The sequence below is a fragment of the Tyto alba genome, unplaced genomic scaffold (assembly GCF_018691265.1).
Source record: "Tyto alba isolate M040663 unplaced genomic scaffold, T.alba_DEE_v4.0 Super-Scaffold_19, whole genome shotgun sequence".
NCBI lineage: Eukaryota > Metazoa > Chordata > Aves > Strigiformes > Tytonidae > Tyto > Tyto alba.
The window spans coordinates 10,233,058-10,247,647 of NW_024881281.1; the positions used below are offsets into that span (position 1 = coordinate 10,233,058).

Consider the following 14,590-nt stretch of genomic DNA (forward strand, 5'->3'; position numbering starts at 1 on the left):
GGGTTCCCTTGTCAGACTGAGCAGCACACAACAGTCACTTGGGATCATTTTAACTGTGTTTTAAAAAAAAACCAACCAACCAAAAAAAAACAACAAAAAACATTTCTATTTTTTTGCTTTCATTTTAACTTTGTAGGGTATTTGTTGCTCCATTTTTTACACCTTTCCCATTATATTTTCTGCCAGTCAAGTTATAAAGCATCTAGTGGCCAGAGTATTTAATATAAAGTAATTACTTTAATATTCTTTAGATATGGAAAGTCTGCATTTTTGTAAACAGGAAGCCGAAGCCTTAAAAACTTTCTCAAAATTTCTTGCTGGGAAGCAAATTGGTTTTAGTGCTATATTTGGTATCTTTTTATTTAACATGGTTGGAAGCTGCAGTATGCTGGCATAGAGCATATGCTCCCAGGCTCTCTGTCCTTGCTTCCACCCTCTGTAGGCTTCCTTTTTGTGTCTGATTTTGTCCAGGAGCTCCTTGTCCATCCTTGCAGTCTCTTGGCATTCTTACCTGGCTTCCTCTTTGTTGGGATGCATTGCTCCTGAGCTTGGAGGAGGTGATCCTTGAATATCAACCAGCTTTCTTGGGCCTCTCTTCCCTCTGGGGCTTTATTCCATGTTACTCTGCCAAGCAGATCCCTGAAGAGGCCAAAGGCTGCTCTCCTGGAGTCCAGGGTAGCGAGCTTGCTGTCCACCCTCCTCGCTGCCCTAAGGGGCCTGAACTCCACCATTTCATGGTCACTGCAGCCAAGGCTGCCCTTGAGCTTCACATTCCCCACCAGCCCCTCCTTGTTGGTGAGAACAAGGTCCAGCACAGCTCCTCTCCTTGTTAGTTCCTTTATCACTTGAAGAAGGAAGTTCTCATCAACACATTCCAGGAACCTCCTGGATTGCTTATGCCCTGCTGTGTTGTCCCTCTAACAGATATGGGGGTGCTTGAAGTCCCCCACGAGGACCACGGCTTGCAAACATGAGGCTGCTCCTGTCTGTCCATACACAGCCTCATCTGCTCAGTCATCCTGGTTGGTGGCCTGTAGCTGACCCCCACTATAACATCTCCTGTCCCTGCCCTCCCTTTCATCCTGACCCACAAGCTCTCGGCTCCTCACCCATCCCCAGGCAGAGCTCCCTGCACTCCAGCAATGACCACACTGACACAGAGGGTGACCCCCTCCTCCTCACCTCCCCTGCCTGTGCTTCCTCAAGAGCCTGTCTCCTTCCATGCCAACACTCCAGGCACAGGAGACATCCCACCATGTCTTCGTGATGCCAGTAAGATTGTAGCCCTGTAGGTGTGCGCACATCTCTGGCTCCTTGTTTGTTCCCTGTGCTACCAGGGTTTGCAGAGAGGCAGTTAAGTTGGGTTCCGATGAAGTTGACTTTCTGGCTGGAATTCCTTTGTGCTGCTCCTCAGCAGCTCTCCTGCTGCCCTGTGACCCCTCTCCAGGCTCTGGGCACCTACTGCCAGCACTGGCATCAAGCTGGTAGGATTGGGATGGATTGAGGTTCCGCTCCCACAGCAACTTGATCTTAAAGCCCTGCTCACCACCTTGGCAAGGCCGTGGCTGAAGATGCTCTTCCCCTTCTCCCCAGCAGCCCAGGTTTCTCAAAGTGAGTCTCATGGTCTAAGCAGCCAAACCCGGGGCTGTGGCACCAGTCCCGTAACAGATTCGACTGGTCCTTTCTAACCCTTTCCCTTTGACCAGGAGGACTGATGAAAAAAACTACCTGTGCTCCAGAGTCCCTTATCACCACTCCCAGGGCCCTGTAATCCCTCTTGATACTCCTCAGAGCGCTCCTGGCTGTGCCACCGGTGCCCCCGTGAAACAACAGCAGCGGATAATAGCGGAGTGTACGGGGCTCGGTGGTCTCTCGGTGACAGCCCTGACACGAGCCCCCGGTACAGCAGCACCCCTCTCTGGAGTGCATCGGGGTGGCAGATGGTGCCTCCGTACCCCTCAGGAGAGAGCTACCCACCACTGTCACCCGTCTTTGAAACTGAAACGGGTGTTGCATTTATATTTCCCGTGTTTTAAATTGCAAATGGTAGAGTATCATAGTTGAAAAAAATGCTTCACGTTTCTGTAGTTTTTGCTGAATCCTTTATCAACAGATAACCATTACCACACAGACAAGTTTAAAGAAAAGCGGACCAATTCTTCGTTTGCGTAATTAATTTCTGTGGAGTGACTCCAGGGATTAGTTTGGTTGCACGTGTAACAAAAACCCCCCGCGTTAACCGGCTCGCTCTCCGGGTCCCCGAGCAGCGGGGCGATGGGGATCGGCTCCCCGGGCCCGGCGCTGGCTTTGCGGTGACTCCCGGGGCCCTCGGGCAGCCGCGCTCCCTCACCTGCCGACCGATGCGCGGGCTTCCAGCTCCAACCTTGCCTTGAGGTTAGAGGTCTGACCTCCGGGATTATTCACCTCTCCGTGATGTCCGAGGGAAGGACAGCTGGATTCCAGACCTCTGACATCAGCCTGACCCGAGCCAACTCCAAGAGGGCTCCTGAGCCGAAATGAGTGAGGGCTGGAGAGGGGCAGCGCCCGGAGCCCTTCCCCGGGCCGGGGGCCGCTGAGCCTGAGCCCCCCGCCGGGCCCGGGGGCCGGGGCCGGGGGCCGGGGGCCGGGGCCGGGGCCGGGGCCGGGGGCCGGGCCGCGCTGCAGGCGGGCGGCGGGGCGGGAGGGGGAGCCCGCGATCCCGGCCCCGCGGGGGGCCGGTGGCTCCGGCTGCTCCACCCACGCTCCGTGGCACAGGTAATGGTGGGGCAGCCCGCCGGGCTTCACTGCCGACGTGCCAGGTTTTCTGTTCCCTCGTGCTCCCCGCCTTTGGAGCCAAAAATTGCGTTTGCTGTGGCGGGGGGAGAGACTTTGGTATCCCGGAGGAGTTTTTCCGAAGTGTTTTGGGGTTCTTAGGTCTGCAGATTGCATGCGGACACTTCACTTGCAGCCACGCCGGCCCTGGCAGCTTTCTGTCTGCAGTAATTTCCTCCCTTTGATCTTGCTGGATTCTCTGTCGGGCTGTGGAGCTCCACTCGCACCTACCTGCCTGCTGCATGTGTGTGAGAGTGATTTCTTTCTCTTTTAAAAATATGTTTAAATTATGCCAAATCTTTTATTATTCTTTTTTTTTTTTTTTTTTAAAGATCAAGCCCAAACATCATCAGACCCACAGAGCTTTCTTAAGCTACTGGAAATAACTTTTTCATAGGATTTACAGCAACATTTCCATCTGTCCCAGCCCCTGTGGACTCCAGCAGGCACACTGCCTAACGTTTTTTTTTTTTTAAACCATGTTTTCTATTCATAGCTGTGATATCAGTGTAACTTTGGTTTTAATTGAAAATATCCTCTATCTAAATTCTCCCAGTTATGGAGACTCCAGCTCAGCTGGCCCAGTGTCCAGGAGTGCTTTGGCTGGGCAGGCGCACGCTGCCAGCGGCAGGGGCCTTGCAGCAGCGGCTGTAACTGGGAGCCCTGGGACTCCCGGATTTTTTACCTCTGCTTCATTGATAACCCGCTGTGTGAGCGGCCCAAAGGCCAGCAGTGGCGCAGGTCAGTTCTGCCAGGCCAGTACCCGGCTGTCTCTGAGCAGGAGAACACAAATGTCATGCGGAACGGATCGACAGGACTTCTTGAGATTTCTGAGTCTTAGCGTAGCGGAGATCACTGCTCCTGGAACGCAGTGACAGGGGCTGTGCAGATGGAACAGCAGACAGCAGTTTGCTGTTGGTTCTCACTGAGCTGGGGGATAGGATCCGTTTACCTTTTGTGTGCTCTGGGGAAGATACTTCCCCAAACTTCTGCTGAGGGCTGCAGCCAGCTACAGTATTGATCAACCCGCTTGGCTTGTGTGTTGATCATCAGTAACCACTTGCGCAAATCCTCAAAAGCACTAAAATTAATCATCCCTGGATAACTAAGCATTTTGACTATTCTTCACAAAAAAAAATAGAGCTTTTGCACTGTATTGTTCCACTCGGTCTCTTCCACCAGCTGCAGGACTTCAGTGGGGTGCTGTTGAAGGGTGCTTGGCCGGGCATTTTAGGCTGTCTGATCCTGCTGTGGACTACCAGGTACCACTGGCAAAGCCTGTACAAAACTGCTGGCCCAGTCCAGTAGACATTAAGCCACATCAGCCCTCTGGCTTCTGTGGGATCCAGACACTGCTTTGTGGTCTCAGCAGGAAAACCAGGCACTGTTGGACGAGAAAGCCTAAACCTCATGCTGGTCCTTACGGAGTCTTGCGGAGAGCATCCCTTGAGGTTCAGGAGAGGTTGAGACAGGCACAGGTTCCTTGGCACTTGGAGGCCAGCTGCTGTGCTTGGGCACTGCACGCTGGGCTGCTGGAAGCGTTGGGTGGCCAGGACTGGAACAGGGGCAGACAAGGCCAGTAAGGAAATGTCTGTCTGCATGCAGTTTGCTCTCCAGAAAAAGCAGCAGGGAATTACCACGTGGAACGGCAGGGGTATGGATGGTTGTACCCAGATGTAGTGGCTGACGAGGGGTGTCTCTCGTCAGGTTTCTGAACTCAAAGTTTCAGAGACTTGTCCTGCTCTCTCATCACGACTGGTTACAAAACTGGGAGCTCAGGTACGGCTTCATACTCTGTTTCATTTGGGTTTTCCTGAAGTGGGGCGTGGATCAGTGTGATGGTGTCCTTGGATAGGAGTAATGAGTCTTGTGAGAGAAAACTCCTGCTGTCTTCTGCAACAGCAGTTCTGGCAACTCACTACCGTTAATGCAGTATTTCCCTGCTGCTTTATCATAGGTGTTCACTGAGACTATATATTGGATTTCAATGATTTTTTTCTTTTCCCCTTCATTTTATTATCTAGTAGCCCTGCTATTTGTTTGTTGCTATTATTGTTATTAAGCTGCCCATATTTCCTTGTGGAACTGAAGCAAGAGGTAACTGGAAATGGAAGAAATAAATATGGGAGAAAATGTGGTTTGATTTCAACATCTCCTGTCTGATATTGCTGTTCAGTTTATAGGTAAGCCTAAAGGATCAGCAAACCATTAGTCTTTTGAGTCCTGACTTCTCAATCTTTCATCACTTCTCATTGTTTCGTTGCTGCCTCCCTGCCATCCTTGTCATACCTTCTCTAGATAAAGAAAAAGGATTGAAACTGTATCTTTGTGTGGGTGCTTTCTCCTATTGGAAATGCGTACGAGACCCTGCAGTGCATCCCAGAAGATGATATGTGTTATAACAGCTTCAAGGTGAGGTCCCCTGAGAAGAGGCAGAGGAAGTTGCAGTGTGGGTGGGTTGTTTGGTTGGTTGGTTTTTGGCAGGGATGATCTGGGTTGACTTGGCAACCCAGATCTTAAAATCCTGGCTACTTAAGACAATGAACAAGCTATGCAACAGAAGTGAAACACCTTGTTAGTATTTTAAAAAATACAACTGAAAAATTATTAAATGAAAGGAATTATGTTTAGACCTGTATCATAAAAATATAAATGTGGCTTGCCTTTAATGAAAAGACTTTGCTTAACCTAAATTTCTCAGATTCCAGCTTTTATCTTCCCCCTCCCTCTCCCCCCACCCTCCACAGTTTATGGCTCTCTGCAGACTGGCACATCTACATGAATCTGTGACAGCACTTGACTTCATACACCCAGAGGAAGGGGAATCTCATCTCTTTGTGGTGTTTCCTCCAGGGACTTCTAATGTTCTTGCTGCTGAGAGACCAAGTCCTTCACTGGCATTTGATCTGATATGGCTTTCTTAGTAGGTGATCTTGTGGCTTCCTGTTCTCTAATTTATTCCTGTACGGAAGTAACTTTTTATTAACCATTACCTCAGCTAGAAGGTCTGAGGATGATTAGGCACTAAGGACTAATCCTTCATACATGATCTCTTCGAAAATAAGATTGTATTTTAAATATACCCAAGTTTCTGTTCAGCATCATTCTATGACTTGTACTTGTTGGAAGAAATTACCCTTCCAGTGTCCTTTAGCTCTGAGTCATCTCCAGAAGAAATAGCAGTACAGACACTGGCTGTTAAAATGTGATTTATCATTTCACTTGGGTAGGACTTGCTCCTTTTGAAAAAGTCTTAATTGTCTTCTTTCTTCTTTAAACATTATTTGAGTTATATGAATTCTACTAAAAAAAAAAGATTGGATTGTTGACTGTGTCCTGTTATCTTGTCATTATAGTGAAATATTTCAGTAGCGTTCAGACCTGCTCTGGGATGGCAAAGGCAGCCTCCACAGGTTCTCCAAGAAATGTTTCTGACTTGAAGATTTATGGGGCTTTTATACAAATTATGTAGACTTGGAGTCATGCATTTGTGGGACACTGTTGTGACAGGAGTGTCCAGGTGTGGGGCTCTGACAGACAGGGCAGTTCTACCGTATTTGTTTTCCTAGGTATCTGAACTCCTTTTCATTTTGGGACAAGAGCATTCCTGGGAATCACCCCCTGTGTGAATGTGTATATGGACAATCCCTTAAAGAGGAAGAAGATATTGTCGGTAAGTAACAGTGAGTTCCTCAAATTACGTTGACCGTATGCACATTTACAGCATGTGTTACCTTTTGCTGAAAAATCTTGTGGTTTGTGCTGTTTTTATACACAGCAGGAATGCTTGATTTTTATAAGAACTGAAGGCAGGTAGGTTTGCTCTATGACTTTATACCACATACGTGCCATGTGAAGGGGATGGTTCTGAGGTGCTGCCACCAGTCGTGCTAAGACTAGAAGTCTCTGGTTTGAATGCTTGGGTACACTCACACCTGCACTGCAAAGGGTGTGCAGACAGTGCACCTGCAGGAGCACACAGCTACTGGTAAGTCACCTTCCTTTCTCTCCAGGACAGACAGTGACTAGAAGAAAGCAAGTGTGCCAAGAGTAAACCCATTAATGGAAAGCAGAGTAGTAGCTTATTTTTTTAATTAAACATGCTGTTTTAACTCAAAATAACAGACAATCTTTCAAGCTTTTGGGTAAACAAACACTTCAGTTGAATGCTCTGGTTCATTTCCAATGCCTTACAGAACCAATACACATCCTGTCTTTATAAATTATTGATATAACAGTTTGCTGTATTTTGTTTCTCCCAGAGTCCTCCAATGCAGTCACCTTATGCAGCTGAATTTCTGCCCTCTAACTGGCCTTGGAATACATCCGATGAAACCAAGACTGAAGTAAATCTTGAGGCTGTGTTTCAGACTGTTGATGAGATGTGTTCATCACCCAAAGCCAAAATGGAACCATGGGGAGCCCTCCCTCTAACAGAAGTCAACTTCTGCTGGCTAATATTGAGAAGAATGATACACCCTGTTCAGCTGAGGAAAGCCAGTTGGAACCTCTTACTCCTGTAGCTTTAGGCACATCATTTGTGATGGGAGCAGATCAAGCAGTAAGTTGGTCTCCACGACAGCCTTCTGAGTTTCTTTTTGCTACCCACACCACTGCATCTCTAGAAAGTGCTGCTCCTGAAATAGTGCAAGAATCTGTGACCACCCAGGAAGCACGTGAAGACCTGTGAGAACAACCAGACCACTGCCCAAGTCCAACCTCCATAATGCTTGTTCAGGAAGGACTGTTCAGTTCAGAGCAGGTAAGGGGTAAAAGCAGATGAAACGATGTTTTTTTGGATAACTCTATTGGATAGTAATGCTAGGATCTGGACTGGTAGTTTTGGAATACTCTTGCCTGCTTAAGAGCTAAAGGCTTCTCTAATCAAGCTTTTAATGGGCAGTGAAGGGTTTGCTTGGTAAAGCAAGATTTTAAAAAGAAGAGGGAATGAAAAAATATCCCATGTTAATAAGCATGAGGTATGTTATGCTGTGTGGGATAAGTTAGGGTGCTCATTTGCATGGGAGAAATGGATAGTGCAGGTGTATTCATGGTGATGAAGTAGAAGCTTTTTTAGGTTATAACCAACTATCTTTAATCTTAAATAAAAAAGAAAATGTTGAGAATTGCCACTGAAGACAAAGATTTTTGTTTACAATTTAGATAAATGGCTGGATTGTTTCAGATAAACAGTTATTAAGTTTCTGTTTTCTGTGGAAAGTATAATGTATTGACATTTGAATGGAATAAAGCATCATCATTTGTTTACCCTTTGTGGTGTCTGACAAGTTGTAATTGTGCATTGGTTTACCTGTGCCTGGTCTTCCCTGCACACAAAAGTGTAAGTCTCATGCAGCGGGGGCATTCTAGATTTTACTCTGTTAAGGCAACAAAGCATGCTTTACTTTTCTTTTGAAAACAAGGCGAAAGCAAGAGATCGACTGTTTCTGCTGCATGAGACCTACCTTGCATGTAGGCACTGAGAATTTAATTTCTGTGTATGTGCTGAAGCTACTGTTCTAGTGTGCTGTTGGTATCTTGATGCTTCAGTAAAGTTGGTAGCTTGGAAGTCCTCAGGTGGTGCAAAATTAATTGTTCTTAGTCATTGCCCTCTTGGGTATCTTTATAGAAAGAGATGTAAATTGTCTCTGCAAATCTCAAGCCTAGACTAGACTGTTCTGCTCAGTACTGTGTAGGGAAGAGCATGTCCCTGTTGCTAGTGTGTACAGAGCTGGCAGTACCCCTTAATGAGTGCCCACTCATTATATTAAGTAGTTCTAGCCTCAGTGAATTCCTGTCCTAGCCTTTTACATGATTTGGCCTTTGAGCACATTTTATTCCACTTCTACTTATTTTCTTACTAAAGTGGAAATACAATGTTTCTGTAATGCTTGATCAAGAGGAATTTGCCTCCTGTTTTGTTCAGTCTCCTTGGCAGTATCTTTGTCTTAAGGTTGAAACTCCTGCTTTCTTTGGTGAAGGTTAATCCCGCAAACCCTGTTCATGTGAGTTGTTAATTTTAGTACCTCAGCTTTTCATCATGGTTCTGGATGGGTAGAGGTGTAGCCCAGTCACCGTCTTGTAAGTCATGGTGATACCTGTGAACTAAGGTTATTAGAAAATAGATATTTGACGAATAGAATTATTAGGATCAATTCAAGCTGTTTTAGCCATTTAACTATTGTGCTGTAGAACAAATACTAATCTTTTGAGGAATAGTTGGAATAACTGTAGGATAAAGAACTCATAAATAATCTTATTGGAGATGGTTTGGCCTTCTCGTGGCAGGTGCAAAGAAACACAAAGAAGCTGCAAACTAGAAACAAACCAGACCAGGCCAGACCTGAAGGACAAGGTGTACATGACTACAGGACTGAGTTTGTGCAGCAGTAAGGGTCAACTGGCGAACACGGTGAAGAAGACTACGAGCCTTTGTCTGAAGACCCCCAACGACCACCCGAAGACTCCAACTGACCTGCACAAGAAAAATTAACATATGCTAAATGAGTTTCTGGAAAAGTTATGAATACGATAAAAATGCAGTGAATATGTATGATTAAGGTAGTATAAATGGTTGTTGATTTCATTCTCACACACACACACTGGGAGGAGCTCTCCCCCGTGTGTCTGGCGCTGTAATAAGGAATGCCTGCTTTCTAAAACTCCAAAATTGAGTATTAGAGAGTGAATTAATTACCACTTTCCGGTAACAGTGGAACCAGTGAGATGCAGCAGATTTGGCATTTTTCAGCAATTGAAGTGAAAAGGCAAAACTTTCACATCCATCAGCTCTGGTAGCTTTGTTTGATTCTCTGCCAAACGGCGTTTGGGACTCTGACATCGCAGGCGTGCCAGGCCTGAGCCAAGAGACTGTCCACAGCTGTGGTAAATCCATGGTCAGAAGCACGTTCCCCTCAAAAAACAAAGAGGTAACTTGGGAACCAGATTTGCGCGGGATGGGCTGATGCTACTGGGATGGAAAGCTCATCATTGCCTTTTTTTTTTTTTTTTTTAATACTAGATTACTAAAGAGGTGGCAAGATCCTGTAACCACAGTGACAAAAAGGAATCTGAACGGGGTGCTGCGCGGCGCCTTCGCTCTGCCGTTCCCCCCCCCACAGCTGGAAGGTCGAACACGGGACACGGCGGTGACAGCGCCGGTTCCCCGGGGTCGGGCAGCCCCACTCGCCGCCATCCGCGGCCGCGCTCAGCCCCCGGGCCCCGCAGGGCCGCGGACCGGGGCCGCCTACGCTACTGCCTGTCGGGAAGCGCCGCCGCCCGGGCGGCCAACGGGCCTGCTGCCCAAAGTTTCCCGGTGTCCTTAAAAACGTACCCGCGGCACCAAGTGCCTTGGCATGGTTTCATTTTTCTAGGCTATTATTTCAGGGTTTCGTAACAGAACCGCAAAGACGGTGCGGCACAGCACGACGTGTCGCGTCCCCCCGCCCCAGCACCGCCGCGCTGCGCAGGGGCAGGCGGAGCGCTCCGTGCCCCGCGGGGGCTGCAGCGTTCCGGACCCCCGCGGCGAGTTCAGCCCACCCGTGGGGTGAGGGGAACGCGGCGCTGGGGGGGCGGCCCCGCGGCCCTACGGCCCCGGAAGAGGCGGGGCGGGCAGCGGCGGCCCCACGTGCGGCCGTGGCGGCATGGCGGAGCGGGACGGGGCGGGCGGCAGCGCCGGCCCCCGCGGGGCGCTGCGGCGGGGCCGCGCCTTCCTCGACTGCTTCTGGGACATCGCCAGGCCGGAGCAGGAGGTGCGGCTGGCGGCCACCGAGAGCCTCCTGCGGCACCTGCGGGAGGGCAGGAAGGTGAGGCGGGGCCGGGGCCGGGGCGATGGGGCCGTGGGGCGGGCGGGTAGCGGGGCGGCGGGGCCGTGGGGCGGGCGGGTAGCGGGGCGATGGGGCCGTGGGGCGGGTGGGTAGCGGGTCGGCGTGGCGCTTCCCTCCGCTCACGCTCGGAAACGCGTTTCAGGAGGAGGAGCTGCAGTACACCCTCCGGCGCCTGGTGGAAGGGCTGGGAGCCACCCGCGAGGCCGCCCGCCCGGGCTTCAGCCTGGCCCTGGCGCAGGTCAGTGCTTCCCGTCCCGTCCCGACCCCCGTCAGCGCCCGGGGCCCCGCTTGGCTGCTTGTGAGGGGCTGGAGGGCTCCGTGCCAGCCAGCTCCTGCGGGCAGGGGCAGGGGGGGCTCTTCGGCAAGCCTAGGAACATGGTGCGGGTCTAAATGGTGCTGCTCTGGTTCAGAAACAGTGCACTCATAAAGATACGAGCTATGCCAGCATCACCGCTGTGCTGCAGAACTCTGTCTCATCCTTAACGTGTAAGCTTTGGCCAGGTTTTCAGATAGGCTGAATTTGGAACTATTGTGATTTATTAAATTGGCCTTGTTCCTGGTGTTGGACTGTTTATGTGGGAGATCTGAAAAGGCAACCCCTTATCAGATGCTTCCAAGTGATTTTTCTCTATGCTGTGTGAGTCCATAACACAGTAAAGAGTGCCAGCCGTTGGGATCACCAGTGGGACCCGACCTTGCCTCGCTGAAGGAGTTGATGATGCAGAAGAGCCTGTGTTCTTCCCACTGAGGTCAGGGCCTTGCCCATGCTGAAAAGTTAGATTGCTTCTGTTACAGCATCGTGCAGTTGCAGCAAAAGGTCCTCATTATTAATCCTGCTATGTCGTGTAGAGGAGAAAATAAAAAAGGAATATCAGCAGGTATAAATATATAAGATATGTCTGCACTAGTTCTTCTTCTGAGATGTCTTTTCCTGATCTAGTTGTCTCTATTGTGGTCTGATAAAGTAGCACATCTGCTGCTACGCTGGACAACGGTTCAGTTTAATTTTGGCTGAACCTGATGAAACTTCAGTGGAAGAACTGAAAACTGAGATATTCCATCTATCTCCTCAGGTTTTACAGGCTTTTGAGGAAATTCCTATGTGCAGTGTCCTGGAACAGATAAAAGAAAAACACAATCTGGAAAAAGTGAAAAAGGTGAGTATGCTTATAGCAGCATTGTCTAGCAGCTAGTTTAAATTAACCGTTCTCCATTCTTTGGTGGCTTGGTGCCTGGATATTCTAGTTTTGGGGTTCTTGCTAAAGCAAATTACTATAATGAAATAACGGAATTATTTGTGAAAGTTGGAAGTTGATGACATTGTCATCAGGCGCTGAGATTTGTCCGTGTGATGGAAAGATAATCTAGGACAGTTGTTAAGCATAATGCAGGAGGATGCTTTTCTGTGTGTTATCTGCACATGTCAGGGTGTTCAAGATTAGATCTTCCAGCCATCTTGTTCTGCTGAGCGTGAAATTAGCTGCTCAGTGAAGTGGCCTTTTAATGCCTCTCTTTTTAATTATTATTATTGTTGTTTTTTTACTTTTCAGAAACTTGTGAGAAATGCTGCTTTTGGAAACTTTTTTGGAGTTGTAGCTCTGTTTCAGTCTGGCCGGCTTGTTAAGGTAATGTTCCTGTTGTTTGTCAGTATTGGCTCTAGGGCTGTCTGAAATGGAAAGAGGAGCTAGGGAGAAAGGTGGATCACTGGCTAGTCAATGAGATGGGACTTGGAGCATCAAGTTCAGTTAATTTCTTTTATATTATCCATGGACTTTTTGTGCCTTTTAAATGTCTGTTCTTGACTAGAATGTTGGAACTGTGTCAGATAGCACAGGAGATTCCTACCTCTCCTTGAAGGAAGGGATCTGCTGTCATATACAGCCAGAAGCACCATTTTGGGAAAAACTGAGTGGCCAGTCAGGAAGCAGTTTTGTAGGTTTCTTTTTATAAGTAGGTGTATACCTGAGCCTTCAGCTTAATGTTTGGTATATGTCCTTTGTTATTGATTTGTCTTTCCTTTCTAGGACCAGAAAGCTCTGCTGGAGAGCATCCAGCTTCTCCAGCAGCTGGCACGTCACCAAGCACACCTCAGAGATCTCCCTCGCAAAACTCTTATTGACATCATGTCTGAGGTATAGCCACAGGACGTCGTGGGTGGGAGGAGGGAGAACTTTTCTTTGGGGACTGCTTTTTCCTTATTTTTTTCATAGTTGAAAGTTAAAGGGGGGGATGTGGAAGAGTGAGTTTAAACTGTGGAAACAGTTTCTTTTATTGTCTGTGGGCAGATGCTTTTATTCTGAGAAGGGTGCTCTGGTTTAGCTTAGTCTGATTTCATCGTGGACAAACCTGTAATTTGTTTTTTTCCTAGTTGACTTGCCTGGGTGGTATGTTAGACCTCTCTGCTCTTTAAAAGTATGCTGAAAACTCTGGACAGCAAACCTTCTTTTTTATGCAGCAAGCTTGGGCCTAAGGTTGAATTTTGGGCTGTTGGGAGTGAAAGGATGTAGGAACTCACTGTGTAGTGAAATAAGTTTGTCTGTTTATTTTCTTCTTTTGTGTGGGTATTGTTTGTAGATGTAAAGATAACAGTGTTAAATCAGCATTAAATAATGTTTTGTCTGGAAGTGTGCTGTGTCTTTTAGTCTTGATGATAGGTTTAAATGTATTTTGAGTCCAATCTTTAAAAAAATACAAATTAAAGCAGTTTTTGTGCTTTTCTTATTTTGTTGATAAAAACATAGGATTCATTTTCCTCCAAAACCATTGAACAGAGTTGTTTGCCAGCAAATCCTATTGAAAAAGGTAACTTATTTTGGGGATATATGATTAAAAGCTGATAAAAGAGTGTTTTCTCCTTCCTGGGCTGTACAGACAGGAGCAGTCGGATAGCAAGAGAACAGTTGAAGCTGGAATCAGTTGACCAGAATCTGATGACAACATCCTGTCCCACTCCACATGGTTAAGCACCTGGGGACTGTATGGCAGTACTGGACGCATCCATTATTTATTTTTGGTTGTGTCACCATAAAGACTATTTCTAAATATCCAGAACTCTGCAAGGTTTTAGTAAAATGCCCCACAATGCAGATCTTTGAATATACTACACAGCAAGTTAATAAAATGCCCTCAGATGTTTCTCATATTTTCACCTTCATTCCTGTCTAGGTTCCTGAAACTGTGTTTGAGGAGGTCCTGTTTGGCATCTTGCAAAGTGACCTCGCTTCAGCCTTCACATCTCCAGAGAACCTGCACCTTTTGCTTGTGGGCATACGGCAATTCCCTGGTGTTCTGAAACCTAAAAATCTGAAGAAGCTGTTTGGCTCACCTACTGTTGTAAATGAGGAAAATATTCCCAGGTAAGTTCTTAAATAAGGAGCATTAAATGCAACGTTCTCCATCTCTTGGCTAGCAGTGAGAGAAATGTGGCTTTCGTTTTGATACCTGCTTGTATTTGCCATTGCTGTTAAGGGTTAGGTGCTAACTGTTACTCAGGTTCCTAAATTATAGCTCAGTCATTTCTCCCAAGAGGCACAGACTGCAGTGCTCAGGAAGTGTTCTGTGTCCTTCAGCAGGATGAATCTGGCCCTCAGCAATCCCCTTCCAGGCCTGATCTCTCACATTATTTTCTTCTTCTAGACTTGTAGAGCTTCTGCAAAGTGCTGCCAAGTCTGAGAAGAAGGACAAGAAACTGCCCAGTGTCGTGTTTGATTTGCTACAAGTTTCACTGAAGGAAGGTGCCTTTGAACTGTTCTGGAAAGAAGGTGTGGAGAATGGGCTGTTGAAGGAGAGGTCGGGACCTGTGAGGTTTGTTTTAACATACGTTGTTTGTTGTTTTCCATGTTATCCTTGTATTTATTGCTCCAGTCCTTCTGCTGCTGCCCTGTGGTAGGATGGAGCATATGGTTTCTCATGAACAATGTGAGAACACTTGCTTTTGGTTATTTAAGTATTCA

General features: G+C 47.5%; 1 protein-coding gene across 1 annotated transcript in view; it reads left to right on the plus strand.

Moving 5' to 3' along the window:
- The first annotated feature begins 10,433 nt into the window (after positions 1-10,433).
- MYBBP1A (MYB binding protein 1a) overlaps positions 10,434-14,590 on the plus strand; it is a 61,027-nt gene continuing 56,870 nt past the window's right edge. Inside the window, exons 1-7 of the mRNA XM_032993729.2 lie at positions 10,434-10,616; positions 10,780-10,875; positions 11,711-11,794; positions 12,188-12,262; positions 12,662-12,769; positions 13,803-13,993; positions 14,274-14,441. Coding sequence (XP_032849620.2) covers positions 10,455-10,616; positions 10,780-10,875; positions 11,711-11,794; positions 12,188-12,262; positions 12,662-12,769; positions 13,803-13,993; positions 14,274-14,441 — 884 coding nt within the window. The 5' untranslated portion in view covers positions 10,434-10,454. The remainder of the gene's footprint in view (positions 10,617-10,779; positions 10,876-11,710; positions 11,795-12,187; positions 12,263-12,661; positions 12,770-13,802; positions 13,994-14,273; positions 14,442-14,590) is intronic.